Source organism: Diorhabda carinulata, chromosome 2, assembly GCF_026250575.1.
Source record: "Diorhabda carinulata isolate Delta chromosome 2, icDioCari1.1, whole genome shotgun sequence".
NCBI classification, from domain to species: Eukaryota; Metazoa; Arthropoda; class Insecta; order Coleoptera; family Chrysomelidae; genus Diorhabda; species Diorhabda carinulata.
Window position 1 is genome coordinate 5,190,458 of NC_079461.1, and position 27,241 is coordinate 5,217,698.

General features: G+C 33.7%; 1 protein-coding gene across 1 annotated transcript; it reads right to left on the minus strand.

Moving 5' to 3' along the window:
• Nucleotides 1–7,349: 7,349 nt before the first annotated feature.
• On the minus strand, nucleotides 7,350–26,183 carry LOC130903924 (putative leucine-rich repeat-containing protein DDB_G0290503). Its single transcript, XM_057816317.1, has 2 exons — nucleotides 22,341–26,183; nucleotides 7,350–7,549 (listed from the first exon to the last, which is right to left on the minus strand). The coding sequence occupies exons 1-2, from the start codon at nucleotides 25,724–25,726 to the stop codon at nucleotides 7,492–7,494; spliced, it is 3,444 nt and encodes a 1,147-aa protein (XP_057672300.1). The 5' UTR covers nucleotides 25,727–26,183; the 3' UTR covers nucleotides 7,350–7,491.
• Between the last annotated feature and the right edge of the window lie 1,058 nt (nucleotides 26,184–27,241).

The window sequence follows — 27,241 nt, forward strand, 5'->3', positions numbered from 1 at the left end:
CATAGAATCGTTTCTACAAAATAATCACACAGATTGATAAACTGATTTTATGTTCTGATTTCAAAAAATTACCAGAAATAAACAACATATTCAAACGTTGAGAATATTTCTGTACAACGACTGTACAACATTCTTTGGTTAATTTTAATAATACAAAGAAGAAAATAAATTGTCAAAAAGTCTTTTCGGGCTACTGGATTTTACTCCAAATAATCTCAACATAAACCAATCTTGCAAATACACTGAATTTGTCCCAAAGTGTCATTTCGAGACTGCTTAGATGGTTCCAGGAAACTGGAACTGTTGATGAAAGAGCGAGAACTAGAAGACGGAGCGTAGCAACCGTCATAGTTAACCATTACCTAGGATTTCCGGCTTGTACAGATACCCACAAAATCGTAGAAAGGAGACTTTTAATGCTATAGATGATTCTGTATCGATCTCAAGGAAAAGAATTAGTAATGCTAATTCAAGATCCAGAAGACTTTATTCTTGGAACTACGAATAGATAAATTCAGGTATATGGGGACTACTTCATGTCGCTGTAGGTCTCCAGTTCGTTTTTATTGATAATGATGCGAAACCACATCAATTTGCTATGGTTTTAGAAGTAATAGATTATCAAGGTTTTCTTTATCTATTGCTTCTACTCAGGTAGCCTCAAAGGAGACTTCAATCAGTTACAAGAAGTCATTAACACCCGCAATATACGACCAGAAACCGTATAATAAATCGCACAAAATTCATTGGACAATTTGGTTGCAAGCATGCCATTAAGATGTATTGTCGTAATACGAGAGGGTCACACAGAATATTTATTATTCTATTTTTGCATTTTATTCAATTTTGAGAATTATAAGATGTGAAAAAATATTTTATTTTTCGTTTTTGGCAGGCAACAGTTAACATTAAATTGTTCTTGTTTATAAAATCAACATGTTTAATTCCCAAGCTTCAATTGAAGCTATTAAATAAGTATCAGAGATCATTACAATAGGCTCATCTGTGAAACTTAACAATAAAGTTTTCTTCTGGTTCACCAAGTAATGGAAGTGAAACTTTACCACTGGAACGGCACATTCCAACAGTTTCATCTTTCCATTTAAAAGCATCGCAATATTGTCATTTTTCATTCATTGATCCAATAACAATCAAAGGATGATTATGATATTAAATTGAAGAATCATATTGAAACCTAGTATCATTAAATACCGACCAATCCTTACGCATGAAATTACGACGGCGTGTAGTCTGCTTTTCTGCATTATCAATTCTTCTTGCCTGCGATTGTTCTGGCGTTTCTATCGCTCTTCTAGCTGCCTACAGCGTAGCTTGTCTTTCTGACAAACTCGTACCTGAAGATGAGTTTCAGCTGCTCTCAAAACACTTTGTCAGTCTGCTTGCTGTTGTCTTCTCATCTCTGCGTGAACCGAAGATTTTTTATTTAGTGCAACTTTTGCTGCACGAGGCTTCTGCTTCCGAGGCATTTTTAAAGAAGAATAGAGTAAGAATTGAAAAAAAAAAGAGTAAGATCTAAAATAATGAATAGCAAGTAACCACAGAAATGACACCTAAGCTCATAAATTCAAATAGTTCAATACTGCACATATAATGACAGAGAAAAATAACAATAAATAAAAAAAAATCCAAACAGCTGAAACTATAGTCAATTGGATTGGATTTTGACGTGACCGTTGGTTGGTAGAGCACTCAGGGCTGGAACTCCATTACGGGATGCTAGATGGCTTTGAGGAAGCTAGATTTTGACAATTTTGACAAAACATTGTTTCATAAAAAGTATTATATGTTGGGGGGTCCCAAATACATCCGCGTTCTCCTGATCAAATCCTAAACAAGACTTGTGCTTAGTACCTTCGAAGCTTTAAAATAAATGAAAGGAAACACAAGAAGCGCGCTTTTGAAGACGATCAAATGAGCTATAATGTCTCATTGTGAGAAGTTTGGAACATTTTCAAGATCCAACAAAAGCAAATCTAGATACAAGATCAGGAGTAAGCCTGCTGTTAGTGATTATACCTTTCTAACCTATTTATAATTCTGGCTTTCTATACTGGTGGAAGTAAAATTAGTTCAACAATATTTGCAGTCTCCAAAAATGACTCTGGATACAGAAATCACCAAAGTAAAAGCCTTGAATAAGTATTTAGTGACTGAACCAACCACGATTGTAGACAACGCTGGAACTTTTGGTATAAAAAAATGCAATGACATGGATATGTGAGAGGAGTTTTAGGCCAAGAGCCGTTTTTTTTGTAAAAATGGGGGTCATGGTGGGGTTTTATTAAATATCTCGCGAACCGCGCATTGTACGACAAAAATTGTAGAGATCATTATTGTAGATAATAATATTTACCATCTTTTTTATTTGAAACTTTTCTTTGTGTAGCACATAGATTTCCAATGAAATTTATAGAAAATTTTATGCTCTACAATTCAGTTACTACTATTTTCAATGCATCATTGACCATTAACTAAATATTTAGCAAAAAGCATATTGAAAAATTTTGGAGCGCTATAATTAGAAACCTACGCGTTATACAAAAAAAAGTTTCGAATAAAAAAGATGGCAAATATTATTATCTAAAATAATGATTTCCACAATTATTGTCGTACGATGCGTGGTTCGCGAGATATTTAATAGAACGTGTTTTTCAAGATGGTGGCTGAAGTAAAGCCCCCTGCATGACGCCCGCTTGGATTTACATTCAAAAAAATTACCTGTTCCCGAACGTTTTTTAAGAACCTACTTTTTTGGTTGGGTTTTTATTTTTCGAAACTTAAACTGATTAAAAATTATCTTTGATCTACAAGGGTCAAGAACGGCTGTCTAATTTATCCATGGTTTCAATAGAAAGAAAAATTTCAAAAGAAATCGATTTCACAGAAGTTATTGAGGAGTTCAGTAAATTCAGGCACATATAAAACGCTACAAAAAATACAAAAAACTATCTTTGATTTATTTTATCTAATTTTTTTTTGTCGATCTATTCGTATTTTATTTTCTTCACCCATATCCATTCCAGATTGTAGTTATATATGTTTATTTAGCCTAAATAATTTAAGTCGAATTTAAATTTCACTTGCCAGATTTTAATAGAATAATCATAAACAATTATTTATACATACAAATGTGAACTGAATAAAAAGCTTGTAAAACTACAGCGGGGGGCCTCATTCCGCTTTGCCGGCCCGAGCCTCTGACGGGTTTAGTCCGCCACTGCCTATGTTATTTCTAATACCTCTAATAAACAATAGTGGACAGACTACTTATTAGTGAAAATATTTCGTATTACCTATTTTAGTACTTATTTTTGAGATCTGTACGGACCCCACGTTCCGTACGTATAACATTTGCGACGGAAGACAAATGGAAAAACAAAATGCCTTAAGTATGGTGTACGAAAGAACCACGAAACCATCATGACGACTGCTGTTTTTGTCTTGTTAATTTCAATCTAACAACTAAAACCAATAGACACAAATGTAGACTCTAGGTCAGGGTATACCCGAGACGACCCGCATATACTTTTTTGAACTCTCAGAAAATAATACAGAAACATTGCGGAAGTTTCAAGATTTCAATCTGATAATGGCGGCGAATTTTAATAAGATTTAAAATCTCGGCAAATTTGAACGTTCTGATACTTGTAATCAGATTACAAGAAAAGAACCTTCTTGATCCAATTGAAAATAATATAATAATTAGGATGCTGAAAATTAATTGGAACAGTTGAAAATTAGTTGGTACCAAAATGCCTTTTAGCATGTGTCAGTACCAACAGTTAATCGTCAAACTCGACCAACAAAGTATTTTATTGGGTTTATGAAATCGTTCAAGAATTTGTGGGCAAAAGCATTATTGAAATAAATTACACAAATGTTAATAAAGTTTAGTTATATTGAAGGAAATTGTAGGCTCAGTTGTTACAATAGTTTTGTTTCACATTTACTTTTAATTATTTTCCTCAAAAGTGATTACCAATTAAAACAACTGTACTAATAAAAATCTGAATGTTTCTTTATACTCTGACATTGGTGACTATTTCGAAATAGTTTATGTTGAGATTTATAATAATAATTTGGATTATAATGGTTCATATATTTTTATCAAATCTGAAGTGTTTTTACAAGTAATTTTAGTGACAAGACCTTTTTTCATTTATCAACAGTACGTAAAATATTAGAAACACAACAAACAAAGAGGGATTGATATGAACATTTCCACGATTTAATTTAATAAAATACTGTTTTCATTTGTTTGTGTTTCTAATATATTTGATCATAGTGATAAAGTGGCAACTAACGACAATTTTTCAATTTCTTTTCTACCTAAAAACTATCATATTAGACATCTTTTCATATTTTTCGTTTATCTCATTCTAACTTTTTTACGTTCTACCTTTCAATTTATATAATTAAAATAATATTAATGAATAACCAATTTTAAATTTGCAACCAGGACCAAACTTGAGTAACACACTAAAAATGAAATTCCTCAGCTACATGTTCATTACATAATATGTTTTTTAGTGAAATAGTGAAAATTTTATTCAAATTTCGAAGGTTGTCTCAAGTTCATTCAATAAAGATGAAACCCCAAGCCACGATAAGCAATTAGTTGCAAAAAAGAAATAGTGTGTCACATTATTTTAAAAGCTTTGTTCGCGGTAGAACATATTCTATCATCAGATTCATACGCACTTTGAAATTGTTCCTTCGCAGTGCTAATAAATAAATTTTTGAATTCGTAGGTGGGCCAGGTTGAAAATAAAAAAAAAATTAACTGAATTATTATAACATTTCATTTATTAAATTATATAAGTATATAACATACGGTTGTTAAAAAATATATCAAAGTTATAAAAGATGGTACGTTGAGTTCGAGGATCCAGATACTTGACTACTCTTGTTTTTGATATGCTCATTGATGAATGACATGGTCCATTTTTAAATGATTGGATACCAATGATTCCTGATGAATCCCACAAAATTCCCCGATGTTTTCTGTTTTAATTTAGTTACAATGCCCGAATATTTGCCAGCCATTGCAGGGGCGCCATCCGTAGTTGTACTGCTAAGTATTTTCCAGTAAAGTTCATTTCCTGCTATCAAAGGCTCTATAGCAGAATAAATATCATTTGCTGTTGTAGTACCTATCAATGGAACGTACTTTAATCGTTCTAAAGTTATTTCAAAGTTACTGTTAATAATTAAAAACAGCTGTATCAACAGTATCAAAGCTCTCGTCAACAGCCAGTGAACCAAATTTTAAGATAAATCATTTATTCTTCAGGCAACAGTGTTTTTTGAGAGCGAAATATTTTGAATTATTGACTTTTGAGATGGAAATGAAACATCGGCAACTTTTAACATACAGTCTTTAATAAAATCACCATCACTGAAAGGTTTTAATCTTTTCGCGATTTCTAATGCAATAATACTAAAACTTGATTTCAGGGCCTCCCTCTGTATTAGCTTTAGTAAACATCGATTATTGACCTTGAAGTGAACAATCAAATTTTGACTTATGATACAAATCACACACGGTGGTTTAACTTTCCATTCTATGAAAAAATATGCAATTTCCCATTTAGACTGAAAAACAATCGTAATAATTATGAAACTCGTCACAAAAATTATGGATATTGCACGCGCACGACACAAACAAATGCACAGTAAGTCCAATTTCCAACCATATTGCTTCGATTACTCGACTCAACTGATTCACGTCGCGCCGATGCACTCGTTTTGTATGGTTAAGGACGGTTCTAGTCTAGACTCGAAGCGCGTAGAAGATTCTATCGTTCAACAAAAATAATAGGATATTTCCACTTGTTGCTAATAAATGGCGATACTGTCTTTCTCTCTCGCTTCTCTAGGCAAAGTGCTGCTCTTGAAATTATTTATAAACATCCGTAGATATGAGAAGACGAGTATTTAAAACATCCGTAAAGGAATCGAATGAAATCTAATAGCTCTAAAAAACGTGAGCTCGCGGGCCGTATCTTTGACATAACTATCCTAACGTGTTTTGGATACGTTCAAGTATCCTCGGATCTGGGTAAAGATTTTTAATCTGGCGTATGTGCATTTATTAAAGTACGTGGTTGTTCACATTATACCAAAAAATATCAAAAATATATCTTCGGTCAGTTTCTCACTAACTTGTTTTCAATTCAAATTAAAATTGTAGATCACTAGATGTTCATAAATCGTTCGTGGAGGAATGTGTTCAAATTATCTATTGCGAACAAAGCTAAAATTTAAAAACATTTGCTAAGGAACCAGAGCGTTGCAAACTGGCTGATCAAAAAAATAAGAAAGAATAAGATTTTCACAGAAGCACAGAAGTACTCGTCATGAATTGAAGACAATGACACGTTAACTTTGTTCTGATGAGTTTATAACAATGCAAAAAGAGAAATTTAGGCAGTACATACAGTCTAAGCCGACCAAGTACATATAAAATGATGTTATGATAGGAAGATTTTCACAGGAGAGTTAAGTAGTTATGAAAGAATGTGCACGTCTGCTATCTATGGAATTTTACGTTAAACGGATCGTTGTGGTAAGCTTCAGGTTCTTCAAATACATCAACAAAAGTATTAGAACACTTTTGAAAAGTATCGTTTGATACAACCATCATGAGCAGGTGGAAAATTGTTCTTGAATGTTCGACAGGTTGCTAAGATCATGTAATGGATGATACTTCATATCGTAAACATTTTAAACAGACCAGAAGCTACGTAATTCAGTACCTGACTAATTTCATTTTTATTTTGTTAGACAATACCAGATTACACGTCTGAAGGCGACGGAAATTTCTGTAGGTACGTAAAAAAGTTATAAATCGATAGAGTACGAAAAAACAAAATAGAATAGTATTTCAATCAGTTACCAGCACCTCAAGTAGCGAATCCAAGTCTCTCCAAAAAGAATTTAAAAACAAATAGTCTTTATATTTCTGTTAATATGTTCGTTCTGTTTTAGATAGCATCAACTGAAATAAAATTTCACGCTTTTTACTAGATTTCAATTACCCAAATCCAAAATTATTCAATAATGGCGTTGTTTTAACAAAAATAATTGTCTCCAAAATGAAAAATTTTCACTTTTTTTGTTCTTCGTAAGTAGGTTTCTTTCAATAGATGTATTTGGTTCTTCTAGAAGATAATTTTGGAATGAGGATAATGCGTTTTGAGCACTCAGCTTCTAAATAGGATATTAATTTTGTACTTTGTTGAACAAACATCCACAATATCAAAATAATACTAATTTACAAGCAAACTTTCTGGAGAGTGATCCAAACGACAAAAAAAAACAAGAAATTTCCTAATAATTGTGTATTTCTTACTTTGAAAATAAGTCAAAGTCTAACCCTGTGAAAGAGGCATCTAAGTTATTGACACCTTGATGGTATTGGTATGAAGAATTCGACCTCCAGTTCTGATGTGGAGGTTGAGGCCTGTGTTATTCTCCAGTAGCGGTCACTGTTGTCCAATTCCAAGGGCTCGTGTATCCTTTTTGGCTGTAAAAAAGTAGAAGTACCGATTAATAAATTTGGGAAAAAATAAAACACCAAAGATACTTATTATACATTGCCCAGACCGCAAACCATTCTTGGAATCATTTATTAACTAACTTAACCAGTACATTGAATTAAGTATGAATGTTCTAGGGAAGGACATAATATTAGAATATAATAATATAATAATAATCAAAGATTGAAGTAACTTTGGGAAAATGACAATGATCGCCTTCAGAAACTCGTCATGAATTTGTCCAATTAGACAAAAAGTGGTGTAGGTGGACCCCCAGGGGTCCACGGGAGACTCGAAGTTGTGCGTGGAAAAAAATGTGGGTCCACAATCATGAGAATTCATTTGCTTTCGATAGTGAAAAACTGTTGGCTGAACCAATATAGGTAGATAATATTTTAAGAACCTCGGTGACTGTAAATTCGCCAGACGTGCAAATTAAGTCGACTTTTGGTGTATGTGCTTGCAATCTTGCATGAACTTGTTTGATTCTTTTGGAATTTCATAAAGAAAAGTGAATCGGTATTAGTGTTGGCCAGTGACGGAATTTGGTTTCAGAATTTCGAAAAGAAACGTAAAGTGAATCGATATTAGTGATTGCCTGTTTCGGAAAAGTAAGTACCTACCTGTCTATTTGTAATATGCATATAGTTTTATTTGTTCCAAAAATTTGATAGTATTTAATAAATTTAAAAAAACAAACAGTGCAAACAGAGGAAAATATTCAGTTTTCAAACTTATCGCGGATAGAATTCGTTGATAAATATATTCAGACATACGTTCAACATTTGATTGCACTGCGAGATGGAAATGGAAATACCACCGGGGATCATAAATCCATTTGATGAAACGGAAGTAGAGAATTTCATATTACATGCGGAGTTACGCGTGCTTAGCGCTAATGAGAAGCTGAAAGTGAAATTTGAAAGAGGATATCAAAAATTTTGGCTGCAGGTAGAAATTCTTCGAAAAATATCGGGGACTGTGGGAATTGTGTATAAGCTTCTGATCGCGTTTCCCTCGTTGTATCTTGCCGGAAAAAGTTTTAGTGCTGTCACAAACTTATTAACAAGCAGATTGAATATAATACATGGGGGGACCTAACCAAATATTGATAATGTGATAATCCATCAAGTACATCTCTCACATTGAAATTATATTTTTCTTGGTGAAAATTGATTGGTTTTTATGCTGAAGGTTACTGTAAATTTCAAAAAAATAAAGTTGGATGTGTCATTTTTTCGACTGTTTAACTTTGCTTTTTTGATAATCATTTACATCAACTAAAATTTAATTGAAAATTTGTGATTCTATTATCAAATAATTAACCCTAACTAGCAATCAATTTTAGTTTTTTTTTTTCGAAAACTGTTAATTCGTCGTTGAAACTCACAACACAAGTTTTAATAGATAGATCTAACCTTTACTTTTTGTCGAAATTTGGAAATTGATGGTAATGTAGCTGCCACTGTCCACCACATCCAACAAAATTTGGAAAGTAGCCTATGTAAGTATATAAAATGTTGTACTCAGCAATAAACCTAGCGAATCGTGAAAAAACTGTGTAAACCTTTATTTATATTCTCTTAAATGTATTATTATTCATTTTTCTTGGAGATAAAAAGTACTGCTCTCCTGCATTCTTGGATGTGAGCCAGGCTTTTGACAAAGTCTGGCACATTGGACTGTTGTATAGGATTAAGAAGCTGTTTCTTCTTAACCTCTTCCTCATCCTAAAATCCTATTTAACTGATCGACAATTTCCTATTTAACGCCAACATGAACACTCGAAGCTCCATTCCATAAAAACTAGAGTTCCACAGGGAAGTGTACAGGGTTCTCTTCTGTACTTACTATACACGTCGGAATTGCCTACTTCTAACAACGCTTCAACGGCCACATTTGCCGACGATACCTCCGATTTATCTTCGCACGAAGACCCTCAAATAGCATCCCAACTTTTATAATCAAACCTGGATAGTTTGTCCAAAATTGTGGGGAATAAAAGTCAGTAAAACAAAATCGGTACTATAACATTCACAAAAAGAAGAGGAAATAGCCAACCAATAGAAAAGGTAAAATACCTCGGAAGTCACTTGAACCGAAGACTAACGTGGAAAAAACACATCTTCACTAAAAGGAAACAACTTGGCCTCAAGCTGCATAAACTGGATTATCGGACGAAATTCCAAACTATTTCTTGAGAACAAGGACTTGATGTTCAAAGTTGTTCTCAAACCAATCTGGTTATACGGAGTGCAGCTCTGGGGATCGGCATCAAACTCGAATATAGGAATTATTGAAAGGTTTCAAGCAAAAACTCTTAGAGTAATTACCGGTTTACCGCTTCTTGGTTTGTGCCTAATAATGCTATCGCTCGTGATATGAATGTTAACTCGGTTAAAAAATAAATAAAAAAGTTAAGTGAAATAAACTTAAAAGGCATTTTAACAGCTAAAAACCTAGCGCCGCAACTAATTCTAAGACGTAGTCTGAAATCATTTACTTAAAACGATTATTTTAGCCTGTCAAAACTTGTCTTGTCCCTAGTTCTTAAGTAGTTGCGGCTATAGCTCAATAGGGAATAACTACTAGGTTATTATTTCTACATGTCTAACTAGTAATCAAAATATTTACTTATTGTTCTGTAAATTAAAAAGAAAATAAAAAAAAATCATTCCATCATCCATACATATCAACAGTACATCTAATTTATACATTTATTTATACACAATCGATTTTTACGAGGGGTCATATCCTCCCCTTTTCAAAAACCATCAGTAATGGCTGAATATCATCGCCCTTAGTACCGAATTTCCATTCATCTGATATCTTGGTGGATATCTTCACCCTGGTCATCACTGACAGCTCCAAACTTCTCTAGAATATGGTTTGCATCTGTATTATTTTCCAAGAACCCTTCACGAATGAGTTCCAAGCTCTAAATCTGGAACTGATGGAAAATGTTTTCGAGTCTGCCCGATTAAATATTAAATCACATTACCACTTTAATTAACGTTTCATTTCAAAATGACACTTTTCCCAATTGCTCTAAGACGACTTCAATTATACTTCTGCATAAAGGAGGATATAAAAATCAAGCATCTAATTATCGCCCAATTGAAGAAGAAGCTTTTATCATTTCTGTTTAAATATAAAATACTTACTACACATCAATTTGGGTTTTTAAGTAACAAATGCACCTTCCTTTCGAAATAATGTCTACTCTAGCCTAAACAGCCATCACACAACTGCAACAACTTTTTGTGATCTTTCTAAGGCTTTCGACTTTGTTAATCGTAATATTTTAATTAACAAATTGCAGTACTACGGAACACATATCGCATTGTTTAAGTCATACCTCACCAAGAGAAGTCAGCTTGTAAGGGTTGATACATAAATGTCTTTTTGCAAGCCAATAGAATGTGGAGTGCCTCAAGGCTAAGTAGTAGGCCTTATTTTGTTTCTCTTGAAGCAACCCTCACCTCGCGGCACTTCATAGGACCATATCTAGTAACCTAATCACTCTTAAATCATGGTGCGATTCTAATCTTCTCTGTTTCAACGTTTTTAAACCCAAATTTTCATCATATAAAAATATACTGCTGCTTTTTTATTAAAAAACACCACCAATGACGTCTTTGAATCTGTAAAATTCTTTGTTGTGGACCATTCCTTGAAATTGGAGATACATATTGTCGCTTAAATAAAAAATTAAGTTCCTGTTTTGCACCGAGATCAGTTTCCAAAGAACTGAACTTGACCACCTTCTTGACAGTCTATTATGCCCTTATTGAGTCGAATCTCCGATATGCCTTTCCTTTCTGCGGAATCTCCTGTGCGACTTAATTTGAGCGCATCTTCAAACTACAAAACTTATTAGATATTTACTCCAAACTAAACAGCAGGGCTCGCTGCACGGAATTCTTTAGAAGATTGAAAATTATGACTATTCCTTCCTTGTTCATCTTTGAATCCGTTTGCCTAGTTCGTAAGCACGCTTCACCAGTTTCAGAAAGATGGTTGCAGAAAGCACGACCTTCACCTACTTATTCCACGTTCAGAATTAGTTAAGTGCTCAATATTTTACAATGCAAAAAATACACAATCACTTGCCAATTTATATCAGAACGATTTCTCTTTTTTTTTCCGCATTTCGCAATAATTTGAGGGCATAATTACTGGAAAGTGCCTTCTACTCTGTAAACGACTTCTATTCTGATAATAATATTTAATTTCGGGCATATTGCAGACTTAAATACCAATTATTACCTTTTACCATTACCTATAATTTTGTTACTCATTGTGGTTTTCTTTTGTATATTGAAATAGTTTTGTTCATGTTTGTTTTTCAGTTTTTACAAACTTTTGTCTACAAATTGTGACAATTTTTTGACAATAAAGCATTTCCCTCTCTCTAAGTTCTTGCATAGTAAGCTTATCTATGAAATTAATATCGTCCTACAACTTTCTAAATCCCCTTTTTCAACCCTCCCCGGCTCGTAACAGGGGAAAGTCTAAGGCATTTAAATCTTTTATCCTCTTTATTTAGAGTCTTTAAAAGATTTCCATAAGGATATTTTCTTCCAAATTTTGCCTCATTCGCTGCTCGATTGTCCAAGAAACAATTCTCTCCTTGAATTTCCACTAAACTTTAGAATTTGCATATTTTGGTAATTTCTTTAATTGTCAGTGCTTGATGAAATTTCTGCATTAAACCATCGATATCGGAACAGGCGTATAAAGAATTTTCTGAATTGTAAAATGTGGAAAATGCGGCGTTCTTCTTCTAAAAGCTCGTTTCTATGGTAAGTAAGTTTCATTTTTCAAAACGGGAACCAAAGAAGTTTTGACTGTTGCTTTTACTACCCGAAATCAGTGCTGTGTAGTAAATTTTGCAATTCTTTCCGAACAATTAAATGTGTCTAGATGGAAATGGAACTAGACGTGAATGTAGGAGCTTTTTGAAGACCCGTTATTATTATAATTGAATATTCCACATTTGCACTGATTACAAATAACACATGTACTAGTTTGATAGCATTTCCACATGTAGTAACACTATATGTTTTTATACACATTATTAATATGCAAGAATGTATGTACATATTATGGTAATTTATTAATTAAAGATACGATAAATTTAAATGCTAATCACATGTTGATAATTAATTAACATTGCTTGAATTTGCATCATCGGTTACAGTAGCTATAAAAAAGTATGAAATAAACTACAAAATAAAAAAAAGATACAAGACGAACAAAAAAATATTTATTAACGTGCTCACGACTTTTTAATAAACGAAGTTCATTCAATTATTTATCCTAAGTAATTATTTCTAACGGAAATCAAGTATCTATCCATTGAATTGGGTCTACACGAAGTTTTTTCACATTATTTTAAGCTGGAAAAATATTCCCCTGGATCTCGCAAACAAGAAATAGTCACTCGGTGCTACATCTGGAGTCCAGATTTTTCGTTTGAGACGTAGCGATAAATCCTGCGATGTTTTAAGGGCCTGGAGGAATACACTCAATTTACCTATCCGGTAATATTGTCCAAATTACACAATAACGATCTGATGGTCCAGCTACACTCCAGTATAACATTGTTATCATAACTTTAGCGGCAAGAAGTTAACCTCAAATTGATTTTTCATCTAGGCTTCAGGTGGTTTCCACTTCCTAGTGGCTCTTTCGCTAGTTATAAGGCCGAGTTTCATTTTCTGTAACGATTTTATCGATGAAATAGCACGTCGCCATCTAATGAGATTTAAGTTACCAGTCGATCATTCTGAATCATTACATCAACTCGTATAGCATTGATTTGTAACATTAAAGAACATTGTCCTTTTCGACATTATAATATATTTGATAAAAATGAGCGATCCATTTTGTCTTTTGACAATAAACGACATTTCAACTTTCTAAGAGCCTTGTCATTTGAATAATCTTGAAAAGTCTTAGAATTTTCACTTCCCATCCGCACACCAGCTAATGACACAGTATATAGAGTGAGTTTCATCAATTTTTGTGCGCAAGGGTCTTGTAATACGACCAGTATTATGGTGGTATCTACATTGTTGTCAGATCTTTCCTTATTACGGAAAAATAATAAACTTTGTTATTTCAATTGGATCACCCTATATATTTTAGAAATACTGATTATTTTTCATATAATATTCTTTATACCTCTATGACATAATTTCGGAGTTATAACAACATTTACATTATCTCCACAAAAGCTACTATAAATTTTGTACATCTAGATGACTACGATTGAATAACATTTGAATATTCTTTAATAATTTATGTGATAATACAAATCTCGTAACAAGGTACAGTGTCAGCAAGTTTAACGAAATTGGTGCAGTAAAATATTTATCCAAATCACGACGCAGAAAACTTACAACTGAAGTGTTGGAAGTGAAGTAGAAAAATTACGGATTTTAAAAAACATACAGTAAATGCGATGCTTAAAATGCAGTCCATTTACTTCAATATAACAAGCCATGCGATTTTTGAAACTTTGCAATACATTTTGCAAGATCCCTGACTGCTCAATTCATCTTATCTCTGTGGTAATCATATCTTTTAATTCCTGAATATTGGCATGGCAAAATCCATTTACTGCCTGCAACTAACGCTATATAAAACCGGATTTTAAATATATGGAATCGATGAGGTTTTCTTCAGATCAATGGATTATAACAGATGGAACTGTTAAAAGAGATGATGACAGAGAAATCAGAGCCAAACATCACGATATATAGTTAATCATAAGTGAATACACGATGTCCATAGTTATTTCGTCAAGGAACAACTGAACAAATGAGATTTATGAAACTTTAAATCCAGATTTATCACTTTTGTTGTACTATTAGAACGAGACTTTAGAAATGAGAAGTGATATCACCTATTGCAAAGAGTTTAAAAGAGAAAAGGAGAGAATTTACACCACATTCTGCGATTAGTTGACTGTGATTTCTATTATCCAAAAACTCCTCTATTTCCTCAAGACTACTTAATTTCGGATTCGCATACGACTGTATATTATGGATAAAGCAACTTTCAATGGTCCACTTTCCATATTTGACCAGTATGTGTTCCGCTGCGTCTTCTTCGAGTCTTTCCAATTCTTTTTGCATTTGTTCTGAAGCATCCATGCGCTGTTGGTGCCTGAGTTAACTGAAAGTTTGTCTTCCTACGATCGTAGTCATAATATTCACCTACGTTTTGTACGAGATTTCTAGTCAATACAGCTACATCCGTTCTATCCAATATCTCTCAATAACTTATCATAAGAGATCAATTGGAATGAGACTGCTGATAACATACAGTGTCTCCGTCGATGCGGTGACATAGAGAGTTCAACGGAGAAGAACAGAGGATGGAGCATGTGCCGTGCCGTTACGGAAAAACGACGTCAAATTCTGAAAGACGACACAATAGATTGTCTTGAAGAAATAGATTTAGAAATAGGACAAGTGAAAAAATTCATTCTGTGTGGAAAATACTCGTTAACTTTGGACAATATAGGGTAACACCAAAAGCCTGAGGCATCTGGCCAATCTAGAACGAAGCATTTACTGAGGTAAGTTCAATAAAGTCTCATTTTTAATGCTAATTTTAAGCATCTAAATATTAAATAAACTATTGATGAGTGAAAACGTATTTACTAATAAATAAAATTAAATTGTACAGCCAGACTCCACTGAAATTATTTTCTTCCGGTATACAAAATATTTCAACCTTGAAAAAGTTCATTACACGAAACATTGAACTAAACAAACATATTTTTTACTGTTAAAGCCAATTTACAGTAGAAATATCCATCGATTTGAAACAACCGTTCGTTTTTTTTTATTTGCATCTAATTTCTGCATTTGATCGCTTTTGTGTTAACATTGAAACAGATCGAAACGACAATATGACCCCAGGTGACAGCTACATTCATAGAAAACTGATTCAGATTTAATGCGTGAATCAAACAAACATTACAATTGATTACCGTTACTATTATCTCGGTTTTTTGTTGTACCTAGTGTCCGCCGTGAAGGTATACTACTTTGTTTATAATTTTTGATTAAATAAAAGAGAATGAATCTTATATTGATAAATATTTTATTTAATTTCGATAATTATGTATGGAATACAATATCAGTTAAATGTCCACCTCTGTTAGCCTCACAAATGCGAGCCCTTTTGAACACATTTTTCATTACATTCTCACATATTTCACGCGGTATTTCATTAATTTCTTCACGAATATTTTATTTGAGTTGCTGCTGCGTTTCTGGTACGTTTGCATAAACCTTGCGGATATCGCCACAAAAACAAGTCCGGAGCAGTCAAATCAGGCGACCGTGGAGGCCAATCAACATCACCATTTCTTGAAATAACTAGTTGTGGAAAGAGTTCTCGCAGTAATTCCATTGTAATTCTGGCTGTATGCGATGTGGCACCGTCTTGATGATGCAATTTTTATACATGAATAGTTAACAAATTTGATAACACAAATTCGTCTATTGTTTTCTTAATTTAGTATAATCTTGATTAAAACGTTCAATATATTAATATACTACCTCATATTTTATAAGGAAAATTACAATTAAACTTTTGTATTTTGATGAAATTTTGGCTAGTAGAAAAAATATTGTTTACAATTCGTGAGTAAAGGCCTTTTTTCGAATCATGTAATTTTCAATCTCTAATTAGCCAGTAATTTATTAAAATCACAACTAATATCACTGATAATGATTAAAGAAATTATTAAAATTGTTTACTGTGAAAATGAAAACGTCTAAAATTTTATATTGTTTAAGATATATTTTCTTAAATAACTTGAGTACCATTCTTATAATTGGAAATTGGAAAATCAGTTGAAAGGAAATTATTATGTTGAAAAATACGTTTTATTAAAAAAATAATCATTAAACAGACCTCGTATGCTACATTCAGACTTTAAAAAATAATAAATTTCGAAGCATGGGCGTCGCTAAGGGGGCCAGGGAGGTGCAGTTGCCCCCCTAGTCCTAAAGCCGTGCGAGCAATTGACAACTTAAGGTTTAATGTATATTGTAGAAAGTATTGAAATATTTAGAAAAACATTAAGATTTTGACATCCGTTTTTAAAATCGCCGTCATTTTCATCACGACTATATCAGATTTGCAAAAACGCAAGTCCATTGAACAGTGTGAAAATATGTAGGTAAGTATGTGCGTTGCATTTCTTTCTACGACAGCCGTTCACCAGCATTCGCGTTAGTTTTGTATAATATGTGTCCAGTAGGTAGATTTAGACGTGGTCAAAGTCTCCGAACTCGTTAAAAGGCTTTTACTTTTTATTTAAAACCACCGTGAACATCCGGAAAAAGTGACAGACGAAATTATATTCTCTGCTTTGTTGCAGAGAAATTCGGACAAGAGAAAGTAATCATCCAGCAGTAAACTCTTTAGAATACTGAATTGAATCCAAGTAATACCATACTTGGATTCAATTATCACCTCCCTTGAAGTACGTTTTGCTGAAGAAAACACTTCATTCGCATTATGCGCAGATGCAAAAGATGACAACTGAAAATCTGAAACAATTTTGTGAATCTATTGCCCAGTTTTATGATTTACCGAGCATAAAAAATCAAATCGAACTTTGGCAGCACTTGTGGCGCGATACTAACAAATCTAACAGTTGTTGATGTCCTAAAAGGAACAAATTCCTTCTTTCCCGAAATGGAAAAAGCATTAAAAATTTTGATCGCTTTATCATGCACGACCTGTACAGTACAGCGATCCTTTAGCAACCTCAGAAGACCAAAAACATGGCTTAGAAACACCATGGCAGAAGATCGCCTTAATGGTCTGGCCATGTTGGGGATACACAGAGCTTTAACAAATTGAAACATAAATAATTTTAACGATAAAATGGTTGATAGTTTTGCAAAAAATCCCCGCAGGTTATGTTCTAATTAAATATAATTTTTGTTAAATTGAAAAATTATTCTCATTCATTACAATCTTACAATCGTCATCGAGGCAATGACTTCCAAAGTATAACGATTCATGCTCTCGACTGTACCAGGCGTTCATATTTTTTATCCTCAATAATATTGCCCCATTGTCCCTCCGTTTGGCTTTATTGATTTTAATATCATATAAATACCCTAGATCATCGTATTTCTGCTGGATTCAGAAAAGATTTTGCATTATTTGACCTAATATTTTACTTTTAATGGAGTTCCGAAAACGGCAACCCACCGATTGGCTTTTTACCAAATACTCTAACACACACTAGATGTTTGTACCTAAAAGGATTTTTGGCGTCTAGCATGGGAAGGGAGTAAAAAATATTTTAATATCTATTTTATGATTTTAAACCCACGAAATATATATGAAATCTATCTTATCTGCCCCTACTGATGTCCTCATGAAAAAATTAGTTATTTTATACTTAACTTTATACTTATGTCATTTGTCAATTACGATCATCGACAACTATTATGGTGGGTTCATACGATACAGATATCTGTACAGACTATGAAGTCGGAGTGAAAAGTTTTAACCAAACATTTGGATGGAATGTGTGTACAGACTTTTCATTACTTTTTGTGCGAAAATTCAATTTAAATTTCTTAGCTACGATATATACGTAGACTTACATGCATACTCCGACTTTTGGATCGCACCGACATTTGTCTGTACTGTCTAGTTTGCACCAACAAAATTCTATAGATTTGTATGGAAGCCTGTATCGTGTGGACCCACCATTAACTATTTTTCGCGTCTCGCAAACCTAACCACATATTTTCAGCTACTAATATTTTGATTTTTTAAGACACAAAAAAACTCCGTGTATCATATTTTTACCTAGAGAAAAATACTCGTATTGCAAAAAGCATAGAAAGAATATGACGGTGCTGGTTGAAGGAATTTGCGGCGTTTTTTTGTATCATAACAAATTAAAATATAGTCACAAAATATCAGTAGCTGAAATACGAGGTTAGGTTAGAAATTTTTTTCATCTTCTTTCCTTGCGAGACGTCAAAAATCCTTTAAGGTACAATAATCTAGTACGTACTTCAGCTTTTACTTTTAATAAAATTGCATATGAATTTATTGAGTATTGAAAAGTATTAACAACTTCTGCTATACAAACAAAATGAAAGTAGATTATGTTCATACAGGGTGTTTGGAACAAAGATAACCCCGTCTCTGAGATAGAAAACTGAAAAATAATTGGTTTCGCTCAGTAAAAAATTTTCGTAGCGCCCCTTATTCAAGACACTAGAGTCACCTTTTTTTGAAACACCCTATATTTGCGTTCTACGTTGTAGATCATGCAGTATATTAATAAAACCGTCATAAAGCAACGTACATTGCTATAGTAAATTTTTACGACGAGAGAGTATTAAAACTCAATTTCTAATGCAAAACATTTGAAATATTATTACAAAAAAATCTAAATATTTTCTAAAATTTTCATAAATATACCTGAGCTAATAAAAGTTTTGGGTTATCTATAACTATTTGCCACTAAAAGTTACAACTTTTTCTTTTATTCAAAGAATTTCTTCATAACAAAATTCACCAAAAATACGATTTTAGGTTTTTCCATTTATTAAGGAAGTCCAAGTTGTGTATTTTTAACAGTGTAAGTTAGTTATTATTTGCAAGGTGTTGTGTGAATACTATGTAGTCCAGTGATCACAGCTCCCGACCCACGAAAATTAGTTATGTCGCTGATTTTCTAGATTTAGGTAGTTCTCAAGGTGCTTTATCGATACAGTGAAAGCTAACGAGTAAAATGCACTTTTTTTCGGGGAGATACAGCAGTTTCTTCTTCAGCCGGGGACGTAATTTCGCTCAGACTCTACGTGGCGTGAAAACTTTTTAATAAGATGTGACGCCGAAGTTTGAGCGCATTTTACAAAAGAAAGGGAAAAATCACAAAGAACCTTTTTTGTAGGAATTTTTTTTAACTACATTATTGATCCCTTCACTTTTTTCAAAATTCGACATAGATTCCGAGTTATTTGCAAAATTCGAAATTTTGAAAATTTTAACAAAAATATATCGCTTAGCGGCCAAAATTTTGATGTTAACTTTTACTGTGTACATAGAGCACCCTCAGAACTACCTAAATCCAAACAGCACTTGAAGTTCCAGGGAAACCAAAATTTAAAATAGAAAATCATTTGAAAGAAAGACTTCGAAAGACAGTAGACAGTAGACAAAGTTCTTGCCACGGTTCGAGATGACAGGGATCGAAACTTTCGCAGGAAAAAATATTCCAGAATTCATACAAGAGTATTATTATAAAGATGGATTATAGAGTATGGAGAAAAACTCACCAAAGAACTTTGAAAAAATTAGAAACCAAAGATGCGACTTGAATCGACGAGGGAGATACATCAAATAAATGTTGGCAAGATGGAACAGTTACAAATCGAAGACAAGCTTTTTTAAACAATTTATCTACTGCCCGATCAGATTTTTTTTCTTCATTTCCTTGAAACATCATAATGACCCTATCATGTTAAAACAACGTTAACCTTATTCGGGCAAACATGACGAGGTCCACACTAGGAGCACATCAGGATAACCCCATTTGAAATAAATCAATTTTCCATCAGGTTTCCTTTACTAAAATAAAGGTTATCATGACCCTGTCCATACAAGGAAGGTTCACCTTACTCAGAAAAATAATATATTACATTGAAAGGGGCGAAAGTTGAATTTTCATGACGCGCACTGCTGAGATTTTAGCTTTCGGCCCGTGTAGTGTATACGATTTTTCTTCATACCTTTTTTGCAGGAACGAAATCTATACATTTACTTTCGCCTCGGGAATGTTTAACTTTCGTCCCTGGTACTAGGGACGAAGTACGTACTTTCGACCGTGGTATGAAGAAAAATATTTTTTCAAGAAATTTGGAAAATCAATTTGTTCCGAATCTATCATCAAAACCATGTAATTGGAACCTCATATGAATTTCAGTGCAACAGTAGTCTCATTTTACTTTTAGAAATAGCTTATTCATTTGGCTGTTGATTTGGATATCAAATTAATGTGTAAACTCCAGGAGAGACAATTCGTCAATAATATAAAGAAAAGTTGATATCAATCTAAACCAGATCTAAGTCTTTGCTAGAATAGAAATTTCTAAATAGAGTTAACATCATAATATATCGCTTCTATTATTTCATCAGTTTTTATACGGGAAGCGTTCGGATCTGACGAACGTTCCTTCTCATTGGTTTACATATGACATTATTACTGTCAAATATTGTCGCTGTTAATAATTTTCCTATTAACTCGATAATGAAAGTGCTTTGGATGTATGTTTGTGACCGAGCTATTGCTTTGGAAATTGCTTAGATTTGTTGATGTACATAACAACGGCTCGTGCCTTCAGAGAGGGAAAATGTGCAGTTGTTCAAGTTCTTATAATGATGGTTGATACAAGTAAATAAAATTTGCCCACAACACTGAAATTTTGTGTATTATATGATTAAAAATGAACGAAACTACTGTATTATAATTTTGAGAAATATTTGTAATTTAAAATTTGGGAAGGAAAGACAGTTTTTCCAAAAATGTTTCATTATTTTTATTGAATCTTTCTTTTCTATGATTAGTACCAGAAGAAAAATCTAATCAGGAATCGTGATTAGAGCAGTCCAAGGTAATCCTGATAAGAATATTTTGATGCAATCCTGATCAGGACCATATAAGGTGAACCTTAGCAGGACTTCATTACTGATCTGCTTTACATCCTGATCAGGAACTTGTCAGATTATCCTGACCTTTACTTTATCAGACCGCGGAATTACCTGATACGGTTCTTATCGAGTCCTCACAAAAAAATCTAGTCGCGTGGTTTATATCCATTATCCGGAAAAGGGCACAAACTGATAATAGTCCAAATCGGCATCTCAAACGGTTTTCTTAGAAGTGGTTTATTGACTACCATGAGGAGCTGAATGCTGATGTCTTTTAAAAATAATTCGAACAAATGATAGATCTTCCTCAGAACTGTATAACAGTCATAGATAATAAATAGTTAACACAACCAAGTGATTATAAAAACGATTTACAGAATTGGGCTACATGCAAAGAATATTAAGTTCCATCCTGGTTCTGTGAGAAAAGACTGAATCCTTTGTATTCTCTTAATTTAGAGAAATTGTTGAAATTGTTGCAGAAAATATTGGAATGTCGGTGGCTAGATCTTCGCCATATAATTGCGAACTAAACCAGGTGTGGGCACGGAGAAAGAAAGAAATTTTAATAAAAAATAAGTGATGTTAAACAGTTATTTTTGTGATTGTAAATGTGAAGCACGAAAACTGGGAAAAGGGAGTATGATTGAAGAAGAAAAGGAAATTTGAATAATATAAAATCGAGTCCCTTATTTTAAATATTGGTTGCGGCAGTTCATCTTCAAATTCCAATTCTGACTTTTAAGAAGTAGCTCAACTTATACTGGTGAGTTTTTATATTAAAACGTAACTAATATCTTAACATACCTTGTAGAAAAATAGACTTCTTTACCTTCACAAGTTATGAACAGGTTAATTAGGTAAAAATATAAATGAACACCCTATATATTCAATATATTTAAACAATTAAATATAATTAAACAATGAAAATACTCGAGGTATAACTTCAAAAAATATTGTGACTGTTAACTAAAAGAAGTGATAAGTTAATGGATTATTATTTTAATACTCTCTCATTCTTAAAAATAGACTACAATTAACAAAGTTTGATATACTTACTTTCCAAATAAGGGATGCCATAAGTGTTTGTGAGCGTCTTGCATTTCTTCTATACTCGCCGTGGTACTTCCAACTTCGGGGACGTCGTCGTGTTGTTTCAGCAACTTCGGAGTATTCACAGTATCGATGAGATGTTGTTTAACCTTGAGCTTACCGCCAGACGTCGCTGAACCGGATAGATCAATAGGTTGACTCGCTGGTAGTTTACCCTGATCACTTCCGCTTGGATGTCCTCTTTCTTTGTGATGCTCCTGATGTGTAGACGACTTTGTGAACGTTTTACAAGGCGTTTTTTGTTTTTGTACTACGTTCGTCTCTTTTCGCATAAAATGTTGAAAGTTTTGATGGAGATGATCTTGCGAATTCAAATTTTGGGCGTATTGATTCTTTTCCGACATTTGGGAATAAAAATTTGCGAAATTTTGATGCGATGGAAAATTTTTAGACGCGTGTTTCTGGACGTGTTTCGGATGTGAAGATTTTGTTTGATAGGAATTAAAATTCCCGTAAGGATTTTGGAATGCGTTTTGGTCATTTTTGTAATACTGATTCGGATAACTCTGATGTTTATTCGACGACTGTAACCTCGAGCTTCTGTTAATTTGCGAATTTGATTTTTCTAAATAGTTTTTGAAAGCGTTTTGTTCATTGGCGTTCTCCGCAGTTTTATTTCTTAGTAATTGCGCTTGTAACATGGCTTCTTGCCACATATTAAATTCCATAGGATTTCCGTAATTTATATGTGGAGGCATTGGGAATCCCATCGGGGATAAAGGTGGTCTTATACCTGATAATAATTCTGGCATTTGATTCATGTAAAAAGGTAAATGTACAGAGTTCAACATTTTCATAAAATCTTGATTGTTTGATAGAGCCATTGCTTCTAAATGGTTCATATATGGAAACCAAGACATTTGGTTAAAAGCAGCTTGAGTAGCTGAATTTATGTCATTGGCTAATTCGTTGAATGTTTTTTGAACGTTCTCGTTAGATTGTTTCTTTTTCGAACCATGTTGATTGGTATCTGTAGATGATTTTTCGGTTTTATCTTGTTTTCTAATCTCCCCACTAAATTTATGATTATTTTCTACTTGTATTGTATTTTTGTTGCCTAAAATAGATTCTAAATGATGTATATTAATTACCAGCATGTTAGGATCTTGCATTATATGTGGAAAAGCTAAAGCTTGCGGTAAACGAAGTTCTGGTCGTTCTTTAAGTAGTCGCGGAATTTCGGTACCCGGATGAATTAAAATTTGACTAAATTTCTCTTTTGGTACTAACAACGGATCTGGTATATCTATCGTAGGATCTGATAGTAATTGTTTTAATTGTATTAATGGATCTATATCCGCGTCGTTTTGTAATAATTCTAAAAGCTTGGGAGTTTCTATGGTAAAATTTTTTTCGTTTTGTGTGTTTTCTAGATTAGTTTTTTTGATATCTGCGTCTAATAAGGTTTTTAATGTGATATCGTTAGATTTGATTTTTTTTGTCGGCGGTTCCGTTTCCGTTTTGGAATTATTGATTTCCTCGGAGCATGTAACTGTAGGACTGGCAGATTTTCGACATTTGCCCAAATCTAACGGTTCCCTTTGAGGAGTTATCGTTACTTCTATATTTTTCGTATTATTATTAATCAACAGCGATTCTAAAAATTTAGGTTTGTTACTTACGTTAACTGTTGTTGATACGATATCGGGTGATTGTGGAACTGCTGGTATTCCACTAGGTTGTGGAGATTGAATAGCTTCTGAATTTTGTGAGGGAGGTCTAGGACTTACGAGTTGTTTAGGAACAGTTAAATCGGTTGGTTCTTCGACGGTATCCGTACATTCATTATTTTTCATTGATAAATCTTTAGGAATTTCCTCTTCTTCTTCTTCTTCTTCTTCTTCGTCGTTAGTCGAAGATTCCACTAAATTTATCAATTCGTTCGCTTCCTGTTTATCTTCTTCGGTTTCGTTATCAATTTTTTCGTGTTGTTCGTTTTTCGGATTGGGTTCTTCGAAAAAATTTTCGAAATTTTCCACCGATTTGAGTTCGTTTTCAGATTGAACTTCTTTTATGATTTCTTCGATTTTATTTTTAGCTTCGTGATTCGAAGTGGAGTTTTCGGGGCTCCTCAAAGATTGTTCTAACCTAGAAAGTATATCATCCATGGCTATGTTGTTGTCGTCGTCGTCGTTGTAATCACATTCTTCCGATTTGGTTTCCGTAGATTCGTCACCTTTCGACAATTCCAATTTAGATTTTTCCGAATCGATGAGGTTATTTAACGTTTCCAAATTTTTTATGAATTCCTTATCTTCTTCGGATTGACTGAAATTATTAAACGTTACTATCGCGTCTTCGTTTGGTGTTTTATTCCATTCTTCTGATTGAATCTGTTGTTGTTTAAATTCTAATTCAGCAACGGCTAGTAAATTATCTAATGGACTGACGTCACATATTTTATCGGCACTGCACTTGATATTGGGAGATTGCGCGCATTCGCTTACGGCACTGTTTACATTCACATCCGATACATTAGAGTTTTGTTCGGGGGAGCTTGTTGACCTCTTGATTTGTATTGTATGGGACGGTAAAAGAGATTCCACATTAATATTATCACTAGACATCCACGGTGGCGATGCGATAATTTCGTTTTCCTCGTCGCATTTCCTTTCCGTTTGTATGTCGTCTTGCTGTTGATCTTCATAATCTTGTTCGATGTCTGAACTAACTTGAACTCCCGTAGAACGTCGTCGAACTTTACTCTTGCGAGATTTTTTATTTTTGTGATGGTGATGATGATGATGATGATGGTGGTGATGTTGTTCTTTGCTAACCGCCTCCTTCAGGGTTGGCACGAGGGTTTCGGTGCGTGGAATGGCACGCCAGCCCTGCGCTGTTTTCGTAAGAAGGATCCGGTTCCTTTTGTCGTAATCCTCGCATTTCACGTCCACGATGCGTGTATCTTCTTGCCGGACCCACACAAAAATCGGATTTACGCGCGGATTATGAGGAACCGAAGTCGAACTATTCGCTTCCCGGGGCTTGGTATGTTTACTACACGAACGAGTCCTGTTAACTTTGCGTCGATCGCGTCGTCTGTCTGATTTACGATGACGCTCTGGCCTAACTTTCCGGGAGAGCGGTGCCTGTGGGGCGGCGCTCAAACCACGTGACCCTGTATTATCGATTAGTTCGACGGCAGGTTGGTTTGCCGACCGCCGTCGAGGGCGCTGTTCTCCCATAACCTCCGAACGGTTTGACGCACAAGGGGCACACTCTAGAGGACCCCCGTCCGAATTCACGTCACTGTTATTATTCGAGGGTGGTCGCTTGCGAAGCGCCGATATAGGAATAAGATCCGGTACCGGGGGCAAGGGCCCGCTGTTCATTCTATTCACCCTCTCACGCACATTCCTTCCCGCTGCTCTAAGCACACATCACTTCTATTTCTCACAATCTCACATTTTAATTTTTCAAAGCACTATATTATTTGTCCGTTGTATGTGCCACATAGACACAACCGTGTGATCGACCGGTAACCTATACAAATATCCATCCTAATAAACTCTCACTCGACTGAACTCCGTAAAGTGTTCTCTCGCTTGTGCATGAGAATTTTTGTCGGGAACGACCGACGTATCTCGAAACGAGGTCGCCTCACGAAGGTTCACAATTCTACTAGAGTTTGTTGGCCTAAAGCGGGCGTGGTCATCGAATTGGATCCACCCGGATAACGCCTACATTGCGCAATTCCTGAATATTTTCATGTTCTCCCGTCCACGAATTCCACCTGGTGACTATGAACGCTACTATTAGGAAGAAATCGTAACCTTGACATATACCGCTTTATGGTTGGACGAAGAACTGGTGGAGGTGTAACTGGAATACACAAGAATCTATTTACAAACATTCCCCTTGAATCGAACTTATTTGTAGAAGATCATTTAATGCTGCGATATTTTTATTTAAAAATAAAGTAAATTAGGTACAGTAAAAGTTTCTTATTCGCGATTACTTCATTCCCATTTTTTACTATTCGCGGACTAAAAAAATGTAACCCAATTCCTCCTTTATTCGCGGTTAAAAATTTCTTTATTCGCGGATCTTATAAGTACATACATAATAATAAAAGGATTCCAATAGATATCCGACCCAATATCCTTTGTAAATGCCGTCAAATGGACTAATAAAAAAATTGTGTGTGTCAGCTCCGACGCACGACTGGAGTTTACTCCTTAAGTTCGATAGTCTAACCAGACGCAAAAAGAGTTTATTTAACTTAAAAAAGATTGGTTGATTGCCAGAATATTTTGGGTTTCCTTCATAATTTTTTTTTTAATCTGTAAGCTCGCTGTCTCTCGGCTGGAGTTTTTGGAGGTTTAGATTTTTTCCTAGTCAAAAAATATAAAAAAAAAAAATTATAAATGCATAATTATAAAAATTTTAACCGACTTTAAGAAAATTGATAAAAAAAGGTTTTTATAAACATTTTTTTTAAATTATTATAATTAATTTTTTATCTAAAATATAATATAATTTTAATAATTAACAAAAATGGTTATAAAAAGATAATTGTGTCACTAAATCTTTTAAATACAATAATAAAAAGTACATGAAAATTATTTAAATAAGCTAAAAAATAACTTTTCGAAAGAAAATTATATAAAAACATTATTATAATGAAAAAATATTGTGGATTTTTCTGATAATATTATCGAATTATCGACTACAGTTGTTAATATTTAAAAATTATTTATAAAATAAATCATAATAACGTGGAAGAATTTATAGACATCGACAAAAAAATTAATTTTTGGTTAGGCTAGAAATTTTCTATTTTATGTGGATGCGCTCGATAATTCATATTGGGTTTATTATCTAATTTTATGTGTTGTTTTCAAATA